The 19609-nt window shown below is 37.8% G+C and overlaps 2 protein-coding genes across 11 annotated transcripts in view; one reads left to right on the top strand and one right to left on the bottom strand.

The window, feature by feature from the left end:
* Positions 1–19609, top strand: part of INVS (inversin) — a 214831-nt gene that overhangs the window by 183057 nt on the left and 12165 nt on the right. For 5 of the 7 annotated variants that reach the window (XM_053567537.1, XM_053567533.1, XM_053567534.1 and 2 more), the window contains one exon: positions 7480–10226. In XM_053567537.1, coding sequence (XP_053423512.1) covers positions 7480–7513 — 34 coding nt within the window. In that variant the 3' untranslated portion in view covers positions 7514–10226. Of the gene's footprint in view, positions 1–7479; positions 10227–19609 lie in introns of those variants that run through there. The other 2 variants (XR_008375330.1, XR_008375335.1) reach the window with 1 other exon arrangement.
* TEX10 (testis expressed 10) overlaps positions 39–19609 on the bottom strand; it is a 49802-nt gene continuing 30231 nt past the window's right edge. For 3 of the 4 annotated variants that reach the window (XM_053567543.1, XM_053567541.1, XM_053567542.1), the window contains 7 exons: positions 19005–19182; positions 13943–14031; positions 12186–12319; positions 7120–7200; positions 5329–5510; positions 1535–1745; positions 39–261 (listed from right to left, as the gene is read on the bottom strand). In XM_053567543.1, coding sequence (XP_053423518.1) covers positions 148–261; positions 1535–1745; positions 5329–5510; positions 7120–7200; positions 12186–12319; positions 13943–14031; positions 19005–19182 — 989 coding nt within the window. In that variant the 3' untranslated portion in view covers positions 39–147. Of the gene's footprint in view, positions 262–1534; positions 1746–5328; positions 5511–7119; positions 7201–10585; positions 10679–12185; positions 12320–13942; positions 14032–19004; positions 19183–19609 lie in introns of those variants that run through there. The other variant, XM_053567544.1, reaches the window with a different exon arrangement.

Here is a 19609-nt window from a genome sequence, read left to right as displayed (position 1 = left end):
TGTTCCTATTTCAGTGCAAAGGAAAGTTGATAAACTTGTTAAAGGTTCAGCTTTAATGACAAACACTTATTACATCAATCTTTCTTCAATCTTCAAAATAAGATAGATGTGAATAAACAGGTTCAAACAGGAGGTATCATATCGTCTTCAGTACACTGTGCTCAGTGCACTGGGGCCCTGGGGGTGCCCAGTGATGTGCACGTTGAAGCAGTAATGTAAGTCTGTGAGCCACTGCTCCTGAATGCCTCCACTCTTCAACGTCTGCAAAGAAAAGCAAAAATAATTTGAGAATTTAAGCAAAATCACTGTGCTACCTGACAGTATTTTCAACTAAAACATTTCTCAGAGCACTGGCAGCAGGATCCCCATCTGTAAATCACCACAGGAAGTCTGCTTGGAAAAAGGGAACTGTTTGGGCATTGCCACAGATCAGGAGGTAGTTATATCCTTTAGTGCTGCTGGATTCTTGCACAGTTCTCTCCTCTGCACATGAGAGACTGACATATCACCATGAACCATCCTACACCCTTGATCCCCTCCCCCTGGCATTCTAGTGTTTCATGATCTTTACACTAGCATCAACAGAGAATGGTTCTACAGGGTGCCTGATGATTTCTGTCAATCTTCCCTTTATAGAGGTGGGCTGATTCTCTAATCTGGGAATAATCCAAGTTCTTGATTTTTCTTCCCTTCTGCAAATTCTGAATGATTCCATTGCCACTTCCACTACTTCTACAAAGGCTACTGAGATATTCAGAATGAGCACCTCTGTGATACCCATGTAAAAGATGTATTACTTCAAACTATTACTACATACCTCAATGAATACCCCTAAAATCAAACACCTTTACGTCTCTTTAACTCTCCCAAACTCTCCCAAAGGGATCCTAGATAAACATCAGAGCTGCCCTCAAAACAGACACAGCCAAAGGTAGAAAGCCAACCATCAGATAAATCTAAAGTTGGCAATTTCCTTCTTTCTCTTTCCAGTGAACAAAGTGATAAAAAATTATTAGCCTGAAATTATTCTTGCTAAGTGATTTCCTTAACAATAGCTAATACTTATTGAGCATTTAACAAATGTCGGTACCCTAAAATCTTTACTTAGACAATTTCACTTAATGGTCACAAAACCCAATAAAGTTAACACTGTTCCCATTTTTACAGATAAGAAAACAAGCTTAGGTAGGCAAGAAAGGAATAAAACCTTGCCAAGCTATCATAGTTAATCAACCGAATCTGTACCAGAGGCTACGTAAGAATGACTCTGATGCCCAGGCTTTTTCAAATTAAGCTGCCTGGTGCTGCCTTCATTCAGTTTGAATATTTTATTATTGACTCTGAATCAGAGACATCTCCCTATTAAGTCACAGCCAGGTCCTAGGCAAGAGAAGCCCTGAGCAATCACCACACTGGGCTTAATCCCATGAGTGAGCCAATATACAGGAACTGCCCCCCAAAGCACCACCCTCATTCCCCTCATGAATCCATTTTTATACTAATAGTACAAAGCGCCCAATACCATGTTCCTTACCGTGATATTCTTAATGATCTGCTGCACCAAGATGGCATTGGTCAGCATGTGGGTCCTGAGAGGTGCATGCTGAAGCAGCAGACGGAGCAGCTGGCCCACCACAGGCAGCTCCTCTGGCCCAACTCTGTTCACCCGCAGGCTCTGCAGCATCAGCCTGAGGACTCGGGGCAGGAGGGTCAGGATGGAGATACAGACCCCCCAGAGCTTATCCCTACAGTAATGGAGAGAGAGATGAGTCAGTGAACAAACACACACAGGAAAAGTCCCTTTTCATATTCCCCCAAACTGAAATGTCCTTTTAAGAAACATGTTTTCTGATAAACACCATAAACCATAACTAATATGAATTGTATTCATCAGAACTAAATAAGCAAATCCAGTGAAGAATTAGCTGTTCTCCCCTATTTTATGGATTTTAGGAAGCTAGCAATCAGTACTTCCCCAGGCTTAACATGTAATACAGAACCAGCCAGAGAACAGAATGATCTCTACATGTATACCCATTATTCATCACCATTATTTGCAAAGAGAAAGACGTCCTCACCAGGATTCAGAATGGATTTCAGAAAGTAGCTAATAAGGGGACGGTAACTATGCCACTTATATGTAGGTCATGGAAGGACAGAGACAGTTAAGTCTAAATTACCAAATAACATCATTCTCTTAGTATCTTTATAAAGCAGCAACAAAAATTTTTATAGTAGAGACAGGTGAACTTTTAGCTAGCCTAACCACATCCTAGAAATATTCATTTGGAAGGGGAGTCTCTTCTGACTGCTAAGAGCTCTCGCCAACCTGTTGGCCGTTTGTACACCCACAGTATACAACCCTTCCAGTACCCAAATCTTTCTTAGAGAACAACACTGCCAGGTCTCGACAGAGTAGTCCTTTTACCAATGACCAACCTCTAGGACTCCACATACAGTAATGGCCTCTAAGGTGAATAACAAATCCATTCTAGGCCAACCAGATCCTCTTAAAGAGGCTTTATTCAGTGTGTGGACCGATGCAAAAGCAGGCTGGGACAGCCATGTGTATGTAAGAAGAGAGAAAGCCAGACCACAGACATAGTTCATGATAAGACAATGGCCCAGAGATAAAGACAGCAAAATGCAGAAGAAGAAGAAAAGAATAGAACAGAGAAAGCTGCTTTAATTCTTGGTAGATTTCTATTCCTAGTCCTTTGGGTTTTATAAGTTACTCCTGGGTAATAGTCCAATATCTCCATTTTCTGGTTTTAATAATTTGAGTAGATTTCAAATAATCACAAGCCATTCTAAAAAACTACACAGCCAGGGTCAAAAGCCAGAGGGATGTAACTTCTAGGTGCCAGAAACTATAATAAAATTAATATAAAGATAACTAACAGGGGAATAGAACTGGATGAAGAAGTTTAGGGCTAAGATTTATAACAGTCAGCAGTGCTGAAAGCTGAAGCTTCAGGTCCCACGTATGGAGAGAAGAAAGCTTGAACTGGGCTCCCTGCATAGGGTGGAAGCCAAGAAAATGCAAATGAACTCAAATAGGTCAAGCCTGACTTTTTAGCCAGTATTTGTGAAAACAAAGGCTCACAGTTAATTGACTGGCACTCTCACCATTTTGCAATCTTTTTTTTTTTTTGTAGAGACAGAGTCTCACTTTACCGCCCTCGGTAGAGTGCCATGACGTCACACGGCTCACAGCAACCTCCAAGCTTTTGGGCTTACGCGATTCTCTTGCCTCAGCCTCCCGAGCAGCTGGGACTACAGGCACCCGCCACAACGCCCGGCTATTTTTTGGTTGCAGTTTGGCCGGGGCCAGGTTTGAACCCACCACCCTCGGCATATGGGGCCGGTGCCCTTCTCACTGAGCCACAGGCACCACCCCATTTTGCAATCTTGCAAATACATGCTCCAGTGGGGAAGAAGTTGCTCAAAAAGAAATTTTAAGTAACAAAGACTCTGGCTGTCCATTGTAATGTCACCCTAAGACATTACAGAGTCCTGGTTATATCAACTATTCCAATACCCAGTATCATGGGTTTTGTCTTGTTTTTTTAAAGAGACTAGGCCATGCTCTTGTCACTCAGGCTGGAGTGTAATAGCATGATCATAGCTTACTGCAGCCTCAAATTCCTGAGCTCCAGGGATCCTCCTAACTCAGTATCCCAGCTAATGCTGCTTTCACACTACCATGGTAGTGTTGAGTAGCTGTGACAGGATTTAACATCCCATAAAACTTAAATACGAATGAAACATAGCTAAATAAATCAACATGAATGAATCTCACAATGTTGAATCAAATTACAAAAAATGTGTAATATGATTCCTATTACATAAAATTCAAAATTATGCAAAACAAAAATGATACTGTTCACAAATGCACATAAAACCATGTTTTAAAAAAGGTAATGAAGTTGATCAACACAAGTGATCAAAAGTGATCTGGGGCAAGGGAATTTAGAAGAGAAATCTATCTGTGGAGAGTACGTGAGGAGTTTACGTGCTGACCATATTCTATTTGTGAACCTAGAGTTGGGTAAATGAATGTTCAGTTTACAATTACCCTTTAAACTATCTATGTTTTCATGTCATTTAAAAGTTCAAAAATGGGGCGGCGCCTGTGGCTCAGTGAGCAGGGCACCGGCCCCATATGCCGAGGGTGGCGGGTTCAAACCCTGCCCCAGCCAAGCTGCAACCAAAAAATAGCCGGGCGTTGTGGCAGGCGCCTATAGTCCCAGCTACTCGGGAGGCTGAGGCAGGAGAATCGCCTAAGCCCAGGAGTTGGAGGTTGCTGTGAGCTGTGTGACGCCACAGCACTCTACCAAGGGCAATAAAGTGAAACTCTGTCTCTACAAAAAAAAAAAAAAAAGTTCAAAAATGACCAGAAAGGCAGACATCAAAACATTAACAGCAGGTAATAAAATGATTTTCTCATATTTGCTCACCTATTAGATTTTAAAATTCTCATTGTAACAGATTTTTAAATAGGCATACCGATACAAATACAAACATAAGAATATGTTTTTAAAAATTACAGTAGAATCTTCTAAACTGTCCTTGAAGCTTTAGCCTGAATATTATATAGGAGCAAAAGTATTAATTAAAAACACTAGCATCTCAGAACAATTTCCTTAAATCCAAGAATAGAAAATTCTACCCCGAGGGCGGCACCTGTCGCTCAGTGAGTAGGGCGCCAGCCCCATATGCTGAGGGTGGCGGGTTCAAACCCAGCCCCGGCCAAACTGCAACCAAAAAATAGCCGGGCGTTGTGGCGGGCGCCTGTAATCCCAGCTGCTCGGGAGGCTGAGGCAAGAGAATCGCGTAAGCCCAAGAGTTAAGAGGTTGCTGTGAGCCGTGTGACGCCACGGCACTCTACCCGAGGGCGGTACAGTGAGACTCTGTCTCTACAGAAAAAAAAAAAAAGAAAAGAAAATTCTACCCCAGTAGAATGAAGCTAAAAACAAAATACAAAGGTTTGTACTAATTGCCCATCCTCCTAAGGGTAGAATTATTTTTCTTGCCAAACATATAGCAATGTTAGTAAGGGAAAGCTCTCAAGAAACTTTATAATGCCATCTAACTCTTCTAATTTGTAGCTTCAAGAAAATAAAACTCAAAACTAAAAAATCTCACTGCAACATAAAGGGGATTTGTGAAGGAACAAAGAAAAAGCTACCTAGGTTTCCACAAACTCTCTGAAAGAGAAGTTAACACATTTCCATAACCTAATTCTCTTTAACTCTCTCTTATTTATTTATTTAATGGGGGAAGGCTATAGAGAAAAAATTGAAGTTAAAGAATAAAATCCATTACCTCTTTCTTAGATGTTCTGCTTCCCCTTTCTCTAGAGTAAGCAGAAAATAAAGAAGACTGTAGCAACAAGAAGCCAGAAATGGCAGTAGAGTCTCACTAACTATGCAAGTATGATCCAGGAGCTTACAGATAACACCAAAAACACAGCCAGCCGTGCTGTCAGGAATTACAGTCAACCCAACCTAAGCAGGAAAAACAGGAGATTAATTACCTCTTCACAATAGCTCCTTCCCACCAAATAAAACCAAAACCCCTTAACTATAGCGTTAACTTCATATCACTTCCGCTTAAAACTAGTATATACATAACGTAGGCCACTTGCCACACCTTAAGGGCCTATTTTCCTTTGAGAATTCAATCCCTAAATTAAATGACTCTGAAAACATGCAAACTCAAGAAATTCCATTAACTCAAATCCACTGCCTCTCCTTTATGACAAAAATCTTCTAAAATTTTCTAGACATTACAATTTTACTAGTGGTCAGAAATAACTAAAGGGATTGTTTTATGCAGCCAAAGAAGATCATGATAGCAACAATGACAGTTAAAAAAATTTTATATTATTCAAAGTGAAAAACTGTGCTTCAAAATGGAAAACTGCTATCTGGCACCACCCCATCCAACGTAATTAAATATACAGAGTTCATTTTACAATTAGCTTTCCTCTGTCCTTTGATTAGGCTAGTCATTCAGACATGAATAAAGAAAACATAGAAATTACTATACTGGAGTAATAGAGTCACTAAGAGATATTACTATGCTGGAGTCACTAAAAGAGATTACTATACTTCATATTTTACTGTTTCACTGCCAAGAAACCCCCCAGCAGGCCAGACAGGGTCATTATGGTATGCTAATTCACATAGTATGCACTGTCCCTAACTTGTAACTATATATACACGTGGTTTCAATCTTCTGGAAACCACTGTGGAGTATTCATAATAAATGTCTGCAGAATCCGAAGTCTTAACCTCCTCCGTCAGGCTGTCTGAAAATACTGGCCAAAATTGACTTACACGTGGAGCCTAAATCTCTAGAGGGGAGGTGGAGAAAAAAGTGGGCATCTCTGATGACATAAGTACAAGGACTAAAGTTTCACAGCAAGGTGAAAGAGTACTACAAATTCAAAACAGTACTCTCTTCCAACTTACAGGAAATAACATTTTAAAGAGAAAAGGAGGGTTGATATGCCTATAAAATTATCTAAATTAGTGAGTATCTGGAAGCTATAATTTGGGAGCCTTCCCCTGCACTACAATATATAATAAAAAGCCAAAGAGAAAAATATTAGAGGAAGTTAAAACCAGCTATGGAGTCATACCTAATGTGAATTTAAAACCAATGGGAACGAGACACTCAGTATCAGATGACTAATCAGCATCAAGAGTTAAGCCCACTGTTTCCAATGACCATGCCTAATGCCTGTCAGGGGATGTTTCTACTTTGGATCCCAAACCTTCTAGGTGGGACATGAGACACTTGTGAATTATAAGAGCATTGTAAGTCAGAAAATAAGATCCCTTATTTTACAAACGTAGAAATTAAGGTCCTAAGAAAAAAAGGAGTTTTCCCAAGGTCACATAATTAATTAGTAACAGCCAAGAAAAAATGCCAGGGACCATTTCTCAGTCCTTGCCATGACATCATCTTGTGAGAGACCATGATATCATTAAGCTCATAATTCCAGGCATATTCTCTGGCTATGGCAAACTCAGTCTTAACCAATGAATCTTTGTGGGTTGTTTTGTTTCGTTTTTTTTTTTAAGAGAAAAAAAATTTACAGATATTTACCAAATGCTTACTGACGGCACTTTGCAGGATATCAAAACTCTGACTTCGGGCAGGGATAACCAATAAACTGTGAAAAACTGCCTGTCAGAAAAGGAGAAAACCAGTAACCAAATCAGAATATTTTAGGTCAGAAACAAGTTCAACAGAGATTTTTTTTTAACCTACTTGCTCTACGAATAGGAAACTCCTAACAAAAAACTCAAATGTCAAAAGTCAAAAAATCAGACCTCATATATGGCCTAATTTTTCAAATAATTCATCTATTAACACTCCACTGAGGATTGAGGTAGCCCCTTATATTAAGGTGCCATGCACAGGAATCAAAGAATGAGAACATCTCTTCTTTCTCACACCCCCCAGGCAGCTTACAATCTACCAAGATGGAGACAAGTGAAAAAAATGTATAACATCAATTTTCTCAAGGACCTGCACATCAGTGGCACCTATGGCTCAGTAAGTACGGCGCAGGCCCCATATACTGAGAGGGTGGAGGATTCTAACTCAGCCCCAGCCAAACTGCAACAAAAAAATAGCCAGGCGTTGTGGTGGGCGCCTGTAGTCCCACCTACTCGGGAGGCTGAGGCAAGAGAATCGCTTGAGCCCAAGAGTTTGAGGTTGCTGTGAGTTGTGACGTCATAGCACTCTACCGAGGGCAACAAAGTGAGACTCTGCCTTTAAAAAAAAAAAAAAGACCTGCACATCATTTCACTTAAGTCACAGTTTCCAAGAATCTATAGATGACATTGGGGAGACTTACCATTTTTTCTACTAAGTGCTATAATAGAAAGATCTGAGTGATATGAACAAAGGGCTGATGCCTTCTTTCCAGTTGGAGAAATGTATCATAGAAAAATACCTACAATCAGAGAACACTAATACCCAGTTCAATTTAAGTAAATCTACATGAAAAAAAGAAAACAGACTTGGAATAAAACCCCTAGTATTATTTTCTTTTTTTATTTTTAGAGAATCTCACTCTGTTGTTTAAGTTGGAGTACAATGGCACAATCACAGCCCACTGCAGTCTCAAACTTCTGGGCTCAAAAGGGATCCTTCTGCTTCAACCTCCTGAGGAGCTAATACTGTAGGCACATGTCCCCACATCTTCTGATGTTTTTTTCTTTTTAAGAAGAGTCTTGCTCTGTCACCCAGACTTCAGTGCAATGGTGTGATCATAGCTCACTGTATCCTCAAACTCCTGGGTTCAAGTGATCCTTCTGCCTCAGGCTACAGAGTAGCTAGCTGGAACTACAGATGCAGGCCACCCTACTCAGCTAAATTTTTTATCTTCTGTAGAAACAGGATCTCACATTGTTGCTCTGGCTGGTCTTGAATTCCTGGCCTCAAATGATCCTCCTACCTTAGCCTCCCAAAATACTTGGACTACTGGCATAAGCCACTAAACCGAGTCCAGGCTAATATTTTTAAGTTTTTGTGGAGACATGTCCTCACTACATTGCCCACCCCAGGCTGTAATTACCTGGGCTCACATGATCCTCTAGCCTCAGCCCCCAAAGAGCTAGGATTCCAGATATGAGACACTATGCCCAGCCCTACCCCCACTATTTTTAATTTTCTAAGTTTAAAAAAAAAAATCAGGTAGAGTCAAGACTAGTACCAAGTCCTTCAAAGACATCAGGCATAACACAAACTCCAGAATCTGTTAGAGTACAGTACTAAAATGAAATATGTACAAAAATCACATCCACAAGACAAAGGTAAGACTAGTAGAAGGAAGAATGTCTTTCTAGGAAAGACTGGTCAAGCTAAGTGTAAAGGAATTGTCAATGAGCCCTCAAAAATCAAGACTTCTTATATTTATTATCTAGTATTTGAAAGTGGGGAGATAAAAAGCAACAGCTCTATACATTATTTCTCTATAAAATCCCTTATGGATTGGTTATTATCCAGAGTTTGTAAGTGGCAACTTTCTTATCTTTTACAGCTATAATTAACAATGAAAAAACTTATTTCAATGCCATCTTCCTACTGCAAAGCAAACAGTAAATATTTTCATTAATAAAAGGTAAAGCACATTTGAAAAGTACCCGAACAATAAATGATCCCTTCATTTCTTTCCTTCTGTTTCCCCTTCCCTTCCTGTACAATTCCATTCTTAAGCCACTGGGTGGAGCCAAGCTAGGTTAACACTGGCACAGGAGTGGGTGGGAGAGCTCAGGCAGCTGTAGCCCAGTGCAGGCTATCTATCCCTAAGAGCCAGAGTCCAAATGAAGTGAAGAAAGAGGGACAGTGGAGTAATTAATCAAGTCTGTAAATATAAACATATTAAGAATAAAGGGAACCAAGTTTCTCACTTTCAGAGAAGGCAGGTACAAAAAAAGAGACAGAAAACAACTAGAATGAACTCTGCAGTGTTTGTTGAACTCCTGATTTCTGTCCACGAAAGAGTGTGTAGAAGAAACAACATCTCTTAACAATGAGCAGACCTAGACTCTACATGTCTTCTAAATACCATTCATCACTGTTCTTTATAGAAAACTGATTTACCATAGTTACTCTAGTATAACATCATTTGAAAATGAGAAAACACTTGCACTCTTCCTAAGTCTCTTAACTAAAAAGTTGTATGCAATGCCATAACTATCAGAATTTAAGGTTTCCAGAAGGATTTACAAGTCACCATATAGGGCCTGAGAGAGAGAGGAAAGCTGAAAGCCCTAAGCTGAACAAAGCCTACAAGTAAATACAGTATGGTAATAGAGAGAAGATAGACCTATGTCACAGTACCCCATCAGACTCTATAGGTAACAAAAAGAAGATATATGTCACTGAGTCATGACTAGAGTCAAACAAACTCCTGAGAGAAATATGTTAACTATCTATAAATGACACAGTCCCTAGAGAGAAGAACACAAAGAAAATGCAGATTGAATGAAGAAGTAAATCTATCAATTGAATAAAATCAATTCGTATAACAACAAAACAGAAGAATCAGGTTGTAACTTGAATCTAGAGGCTACCCTGTTGAGAATATTGACAAAGAGGTTAAAAAGACAAATCCAACTATTTTTAATGTAGCATTTTGAGGGTTACAAAAAAGACTACAGTCAGTATTCGGGCCAGAGGCCTCTTGAATCATTAAAAAAAAAAAAAAAAATATATATATATATATATATGTATATGTATATGTGTGTATATATGTATGTATATATATATATATATATATATATATATATATGCCAGCAGAGAAAGTAACCTCAGATTTTGTATGGAAGATTAAAACCAAAATTACTGAGAGTGATACACTGTGTTTTTATTCGACAAGCACCTTTTAATGCAAGGGAAAATTTGAAGAAATAAAGACTAGAAGTTAATTAACTTATAAATGAAATTTTTGTGTACTTAAGTATTTACAATATTTAAGACAATTTTGCCTTTTAGAGAAAAGATCAGCCTTGTAATTCCAATTTAAAATATGTGACTAGCCAGGTGTGGTGGTACGTACTTGTAGTCACAGCTACCCGGGAGGCAGGGGCAGGATGACCCCTTGAGCCCAAGAATTCGAGGCCAGGTTAGGCAATATATTGAGACCCTGACTCTAAAAAACAAAACAAAATAACTTTTTTAAATAGTAATTAATTTAATTTAATGTTAAGTTTCATTGTTTCACTAAATAGTATTATTAAAACATAAGATACTAAGATTTACCTTATCTATAAGTTAATTTATGAGATAGCTGTAAGATTTGCCTTAATTATTTGTGAAGATGTCAGAAAACTGAAGTAATTACCAATACAGAATATATTAAAGCTATTTAAACACTTTAAATTTTTAATTAATTTTGTAAAAGAAATAAAAATAAATCAAAGTCCCCCTGTAAATTTACTATCTTTATTTTAAAATTTAAGACTTGTAAGCTGAACTTCAAAAACTTAAAGAATTAAAGTTTCAAATTTAACTCTCATAAGCTATATTTTAATTGTTTGGGGGTTTTTTTGTTTTTGTTTTTTGAGACAGAGGTACTCTGTCATCCTGGATAGAGTGTTATGGCATCATCACAGCTCACAGCACACCTCAAACTCTTGAGCTCAAGCAATCCTCTTGCCTCAGTCTCCTGAGTAACTGGGGCTATTGGCTAGTTTTTCTATTTTTCTATTTTTAGTAGAGTTTTTCTACTAGTTTTTTAATTTTTAGTAGAGTTGGGGTCTCATTCTTGCCCACTAGTCTCAGACTCGTGAGCTCAAGGGATCTATACACCTAAGTCTCCAAGAGCACTAGAATTACCAGGTGTGAGCCACCATGCCCGGTCCGTATTTTCTTTTCTTGTTTTTTTTTTTTGAGACACAGTCTCACTTTGTCACCCTGAGTAGAGTGTCATAGTGTCATAGTTTGTGGCATCTTCAAACTCTTAGGCTCAAGAGATCCTCTTGCCTCAGTTTTTCTATATTTAGTAGAGAGACGGGAGTCTAACTCTTGCTTAGACTGGTCTCAAACTCCTGGGCTCAGGTAATCTACCTGCCTCAGTCTCCTAAGCTCACAGGTATGAGCCACCACGCCTGGCCCTTATATTTTAATTCTTTTTTTTTTTTTTTTTTAATTTGGCCGGGGCTGGGTTTGAACCCGCCACCTCCGGCATATGGGACCGGCGCCCTACCCGCTGAGCCACAGGCGCCACCCTATATTTTAATTCTTAAGACCAAAGAACTGGTAAATCATTTTTTGTTTAGAAAATAACCTTCAAGGACACAGACTCCTACTTACATCTTACTCGTTCATCCCTTAATAAATCAGTCTTCCACTTCCATGAAGCTTTACCTCTTTTAAATAGATGGATCCATCCCATGCTCATAAAATTGTCTTTATCATTCTAACTGCTGATTTGTTCCATTCTAATGATGTAACTTATAATGAAAAATACTCCCCTTTATAAATTTACATCTCTTATCCAAAATTAAATATAATAAGTGCTTTCAGAATACAGATCCTGTTTTGTATCACTCTATAGCTCTAAAAACATCTCACACAGGCAACTCAAATGTATAGTAACTACTGGTGACTGATGAACAGAATTTTAATTAATAGTTTCTTTTTAAATGTGCTATTACCTCTGTTACTTCCCAATGATGTAAAAATTGATCCAAGTCTGTAAGGTAGAGAAGCACAGGGGAAAGCTGTGTCTGGATGACATGAGGAACTCCTCGAAGGTTCTGAAGCCAAGTCAATTCATCTTTTGAAAACCCTAATGCAGGTAACAAATAAAGCCAATGAAAGAAATAAATACATCACAAGGCAGTAATATTTTTGATAATTTTGAAAAACAGATGACATGTTTCAAGTAAACCGTTCCTCAAGCTGCCTTTTCTCTAAGCTCCTGCATTTCATGCAATATTTTTAAAAATGAAATAACAATGAGGCTGTTAAATCATGTAATTACATAAAGGATGTGACCTGACCCAATCTATAATATAGCAAGAAACAGGTTTTCCCCTTCTCCTAGGATTTTACCACTTTTACTTAAAAAAAAAAGTAAAAGGCATAACCTTTCCAACACATTTTTAAAAAGCAAATGAACAAGTAAAAGCAATACACTCCTTTAATAAATACCACTTTATGTTCTTATATAATAGCCCTTCAAATGTTTTAAAACTGGACTGTCCCCTGAAAGTCTTTTTTTTAATTTTGACAATACATATGTAGTGCCTTCAACAAAACTTCTGCTTCCCTTACCATCTCTATTACACTTGGCCTACCCACACAGACAACCTGTCAAAGTCCCTGCTGCAAGGTGGCTTTCAGAATTATCAAAATACACTTGACATGGCCTGGCCCCAGCTATCTGCTTTGTGGTTCAGATCGTTATACATCTATGAGCACAGCCTAAAGAGGCATCATCTAGTTTAATACCATAGTACTGACTGCTAATGAGCTTTCTAAATCACTGAACACTTTGACAGGTACTACTACTATTAAAAAAGGCTCTCACTCCTATCTCAGAGGCATACATTCAAAAATGCCAAATAAATATGCAGAGCTTACATTTATCATTTGAAATATTTATCTTGTTAGATCCAGCTTAGTATTAGAACCAGTCATATTCTTTTTGCATTCTGACAATATATTAACTAATTCTCCTAATTTCAAGTCTCCATATAATTTGAAAGAATCTTATCATCCAAGTATAAAATGGAAATACTGAAATAGTATAACTATTTAAAACAATAGCAATACATCTTACTTAAACCATTTCTACTCATCTTAGCAATTTTGTTTTGAGGGCAAATAGAATGTAGAAAACAGCTAATCAAAATCTGATGTTATTTATCAGGTTGAACATTTTAGACATGTTTAAAAATGAATATTCTGCTCATCAATTTTTTTTAACCCTTTGACTGTGGAGCACTCAGCATCATCGTTCACACCAAGTGAACAACTTATACAAAGGCAGCATTGTTCCTAGTCAGAAGGTTAAAAGTATGAGATTCTCTCTGGCTATTTTGAAAAGAGCCAATTAGGTACAATTCACTGTAAATAATGATGATATTAAAGTTAAACAATTAACACAATGAAAGAAATAAAAACATAATCACGTGGCATTCAAATAATCCTCAAGTATTTGGTTCTTGTACTATGAGATCTTTAAAGATGAACCATCCATCTTCCTGCCTCAGGAGCCTGACAATGTAGGGTACAAATATTCCTTCAAAGATTTCCACTTATTAATCACAGTAAAAAATCATTCCAAGATAGAATATTTATCATCTTCCAAACTGAGAACCAAACAGATAAGACAGCAAATCTTAGAAGAACTATTATTCATACGAGGTGTTTTCCTTTTTTGAACCTGGCAGAAGAATATGGTTACCTGTAAGTGTAGAAAATAAGAAGCTGAAATAGTCCACATCACTCATCGAACAGTCTTTCACAGAATACTTCCACCCAGAAAAAGATGATCTATAATAAACAATGGGAGAATTACCAAAAGTGACCGACCTGACAGACTCAAAATAACACAGTATATAATCATTTTTCTATTCTGAAAACAACAGTCTGATTTAATAGCTTAAAATAAAAACTATAGTGTATATTGTTCCAATTTTATATATAAGGACTCAAGTACCATAACAGAAAAATTTGAGATTCAAACATATTTATGTAGTTTCATTAAAAAGTACACTTGATATACATGATGTAACAGAAAATTCCCCCCCATTTGAAAATCAGACTCCAAGAAGCAAATATGAAGTTTTGCTTTTCCATAGTAGGTTCAGTGGCTACATATTTATTTACCATTTGATTTTTTTAGAAAGTCGTACTCTCATTAAGTGAGTTAAAATAAAACAAGCTCCTACCTACTAAGCAAAAGTATCTTAATTAGGCAAAGAAAACTTCTCTTTCAAGCCACTATAAGATAACCATGTATTCCTAATCTTAGGAAAGTATAACTAAGTCTGTTTCACAATAGGGCAGGCTAAGTTACTGGCAAAGGACTCAAAGAAATAGCTAAATGTAAACCAGGTACTCATTATACAAGGATTATTTGGTTTTTGCTATAAGCTTCCAGTGTCTCCTTTAAAAATTCCCTTCAGAAAAAAAAATATTATAAATAAAAATTCCCGTCAGCATAAAGCTAGGAAGAAAGAGCAAATGTCAACCAGAATGATCACATGCAATAAGCTGAGAATACAAATTTTATCATATGCATTTGAATAAATGTCAGACACAATTAGGAATTTCTAATTCACCTCCATGCACTTAGTAATTTTTTATTGTTATAATAGTTGCATTTATATTTATTAATATTCTTAAGCTTGGGGAAGAGTTAAAATAATGAAAACTCTTCTGAGTGCCATTGCCAGGTGATAACCAAAGGTCTTTGGAGGCAGGATCATAAGCTAAGGAGGTTATAAAAGGCCACAGATGCTCAAAAGAAAGGAGTACAAAACAGTGGGCAGAAAACAAACTAATATCCCACTGAACCCAGTGAAAACAGGAAGCAATTGTGCCATCCAGTGGCTAACAAGAATTGCAAATCTATTCAGTAGTTAGTCTACTGGGGACAAATGACAAGCAATGTATCACAGTCTTTAAAACTATGAACACCATATATACCTATACTGTCCAAGCCAGAACACTTCTGAGAGGAAAAGGGGGTGCTATTAGTAATTCTGCTAGGACAGAAGGAGTAAACTGCAACTATTCCTGGCAGACAAGGTCATACAGTCACCCAACTTACAACCCACACCAAATTCTTTATCCAAGTCAATCTTGCCCTCCTTAGAGATTTTAATTTCACACTACAGATTACCTTTCTATATTTAAGCTTTATGTTCTCCAATCCAGCTATAAATAAACCAGAGGTAGAGAGGTAAATTGAGAAAAGACCATTGGATGTGAGTATAGAACAACACAAGTAGAATAATGATGAAAAAGTAAAATTCTAAGGTATTATATAAGAGGCTGGTAAAAAGGTAGGAACAGATTCAAGTATACTTTTTAAAAAACAAGCGAAGGCCAGATGTAGTGGGTCACACCTATAATCCTAGCACTCTGGGAGGCTGAGGTGAGAGGATTGCTTGAGCTCAGGAGTTCCAGACCAGCCTGAGCAAGAGAGAGACCCGAGGGTCTCTACTAAAAATAGAAAAAATAGCCAGGTATGGTAGCAGGCACCTACAGTCCCAGCTACTTATGAGGCTGAGGCAAGAGGATTTACTTGTGCCCAAGAGTTTGAGGTTGTTATGAGCTATGATGATGCCTCAGTACTCTAAACAGTGTGACAGAGTTGAGACTGTTTCAAAAACAAAAAAGAAAAAGCCAAGGAAAAATAAACATGAACAGTTTCTAATGGGATTTTCATACATGGAACACCTTGCTTAGGTAAACATTTCTAATGGAGAAAGCAGCGGGACATAAAAACTACAAAAATTAGGTTGAACTTTACAGAACCACAAAAACTAAGTTGAACTTGATCTTGCAGGCAAATTAATGTACCAAATAAAAATCAGAAATGAATAAAGAAATTTTTTGTTGTTGTTGCAGTTTGGCCGGGCTCAGGTTCAAACCCACCACCCTCAGTATATGGGGCCAGCACCCTACTCACTGAGCCATAGGCACTGCCCAGGAGTAAAGAAATTTTTTAGGAAAATTAATCTAGCAACAGTTAACAGTCATTGTCAAGGAGAACAAGTATTCTAAAGAGAAAACCAAAGCTATAAAGTAACCCAACATATCTGAATGAACAAAGCAGTAGTTCTAAATTCTGAGCCTACAAAAGGTGATGTATACCATTGGTTCAAGAAAGCTGAAAAGTCCTAGTTATTTAAAAAAGAGATTACTTTAAATAGGAACAAAACATCTGCGGAGAAAGAAGCCTACTAATGGATTCTACAAATAGTAAAAAGCAAAACTTAATTTGGTGGACATTTAACTACAATGACAATCTGCTTTTAATTTCATGATTATGAGCCTCTATTATCAGTGTTTGTAAATTAATATATTTTCCAACATGTCACCATAAATCTCCACAAAAGGACAAAAGAAAAGGCAAGATTTTTGAAAATATGCTTGACAAAAGTAATTAAGCATAAGAGAATCAAAACTAATGTTCGTAAAGATATTAAATGATATTCCATGAAGAATCACTTTCAAGAAATGTTCAAAAGGTGAATTTAACTGAACATGAATAGGAACAGAGTGCCCTCTACTGGAACTTAATAAATACAAAAGTTACAAGTGGTAATATCTCATTTTATTGAGTGGAATTGGCGGCACTCGTAGCTCAGTGGGTAGGGTGCTGGCTACATATACCGAGGCTGGCGGGTTGGAACCCGGCCCGGGCCAGCTAAAACAATGACAACTGCAACCAATAAATAAATACATAAATAAAATCCTAGCATTAAATAAATGTGTAATTACACTAAACAAAATGCAGAAGTGTTTTTATTTCTTCTTTTTCTTCTTTTTGTTCGAGACAGAGTCTCACTCAATCACCCTGGGTAGAGTGCCATGGCATCATAGCCACAGCAACCTCAAACTCTTGGGCTCAAGCAATCCTCTTGCCTTAAGCCTCCACGGGCACCCACCACAAAGCCTGGCTAGTTTTAGAGATGGGGTCCCACTCTTGCCCAGGCTGGTCTTGAACTTCTTAGCTCAAGTAATCTACCTGCCTGAGCCTTCCAGAGTGCTGGGATTATGGATGTGAGCCACCACACCTGGCCCAGAACTATTTTTATTTCTAAGGAAGAAAAACTTAAGAAACTAATTGATGTTAAAAACATCCACATATAAACAATATATTGCAAATAGTTCTCTTTTGCTAAAAGAGAAGATTACCATCAGTTATAAAGCACACTTCCAGGAACTGGAGTCAAGTACTTATCCTACACTGGTATGAAGAAACTGCAAAGAAAGTCCTAAAAGACTGAGCTGCTCCTACTTATCTGGGATAGGGGATCTGTAGAAAAAAACGAGACTTCAGTAAAACTTTTCAGCTACAACCTAGATTTCAATTTCTGCCTAAAACCACATCAGATCATGTCCATGAGGCACAGCCAGCAATAAAAACAGGTGAATACTATAACTGAAGATACAAGATAAAAACATGAAGGGTTTGAGGATACTTCCAACACTGGCAATATAAAAACTTTCAGATTAAAGTGGGACAGCCACAACAGAAAATGGTAAGGAGGTTCCTCAAAAACCAGAATCACTTTATGATCCAGTAATTCCACTTCTGGATGTACAGCCTGAAAGCAAGGTTTAAAAAAAATATTTCTATACCAAGTCATAAAAAGCCTTATTTATAAAAGCATTATTCTCAATAGCCAAAAGGTAGAAAAATCTCAAATGTTCACCAACAGATGAATAAACAATGCAGTGTGTGTATGTGTGTGTGTGTGTGTATATATAATAGAATATTATACAGTCTTAAAAAAGAATAAAATTGATATATGCTACAATATGATGAACCTTGAAGACATGCCAGGCTAAATACAAAGCCAGACACAAAAAGATAGAATATTATTTGTATGAGGCATCTATAATAGTCAACATCAGAGACAGAATGGAATAGTAGTTACTAAAAGTAGGGGTGGGGGGAATAGGAAGTTAGTTAATGAATAGAATTTCAGTTTGGGATGATGAGAAAGTTCTGGAGAATACCAAAGGGTAAATTTCAGGAGCTAAGGCTCATGCCTATAATCAATCCTAGCACTTCTGGAGGCCAAGATGGGAGGATCACTAAAGGTCAGAAGTTCAAGATCAGTCTGGGCAACATAGCAAAAGCCCATCCATCTCTCCAAAAATTTAAAAAATTAAGCAGGTATAGTGGCATATGCCTGTAGTCCTAGCTACTCAGGAGGCTGAAGTACGAGGATCGCTTGAAGTTGCAGTAAGCTTTGATCATACCACTGCACTCTAGCCCAAGAGACAAAGACTCTGTCTTTAAAAAAATCACTAACTGGCTCGGTGCCTGTGGCTCAAGCCGCCAGCCACATATACCTAAGCTGGGGGGTTTGAATCCAGCCTGGGCCTGCCAAACAACAATGATGGCTGCAACCAAAAAAAAACAAAATAGCTGGGCGTTGTGGCAGGCGCCTGTAATCCCAGCTACTTGGGAGGCAGAGGCAGGAGAATCACTTGAGTCCAAGAGTTGGAGGTTGCTGTGAACTGTGATGCCACAGCACTCTACCGAGGGCAACAGCTTGAGGCTCTGTCTCAAAAAAAAAAAATCACTGTAACAACTTGAAAGTCTTACTCTAGTGAAATTGTTCCACGTAGTAACATCAATAGAGTTGCAATGTTGCATTTGGAGTAAAGTTAGTGCCAGTATGTGACTTTAGTAATTCCCTTCTGTATTCAACACATTACCAGTAAAAGGAGGGGGAAAAGATTATACACTTAAAATACAGCTCACTTGAGCATGCTACCTCATGTGCAGTATCCCGATAAGCATGGCAACCAAACTTGAACTGAGTCTTCCCATAACACAGCAACGACTGAACCGAGAAAGCAAATCAGCAGGGAGACTGGGTATAAAATACACAAGCTGAACCAAGCGCTGCTGAGAGTCTGCAGGGAGAACCACCACGGTGCCTTCTTGTGGATCTAGTGGGGTAGGTAGACACAGTAAAATCAACTACAGAAAACATAAACCAGAGATTAAATTAATAAAGCAGACTAGTGACTTTTATTGAACTATCGGGTGACATATTAATTACATAAAAACATAATTAATATCTTAAAGCATGCTGTAGTGAACCTCTGTAAGTTGGTCACTCAAGGGACTATAACAAACTAGTCAACATACAGAGATGGTCAACATAAGGAATTAGGCCTACTATACAATGAGCACAAATGGAGTGTATGTAGTCTGTGAAAATCAGATCCACTTAAAGAGGTGGTCAATGTAGGAAGGTGGTCAACTATGGAGGCTCCATTGTATATGTATTGCTTGTTAAGCTACTCCTAAAATAAAACATTAAAATAATAATTTAAAGATTTATTTATTTAACATTTGTAATAATCTCATGAT

Source organism: Nycticebus coucang, chromosome 2 (assembly GCF_027406575.1).
Source record: "Nycticebus coucang isolate mNycCou1 chromosome 2, mNycCou1.pri, whole genome shotgun sequence".
In the NCBI taxonomy this organism is placed as follows: domain Eukaryota; kingdom Metazoa; phylum Chordata; class Mammalia; order Primates; family Lorisidae; genus Nycticebus; species Nycticebus coucang.
This window is presented reverse-complemented; position numbering and strand designations above follow the sequence as displayed.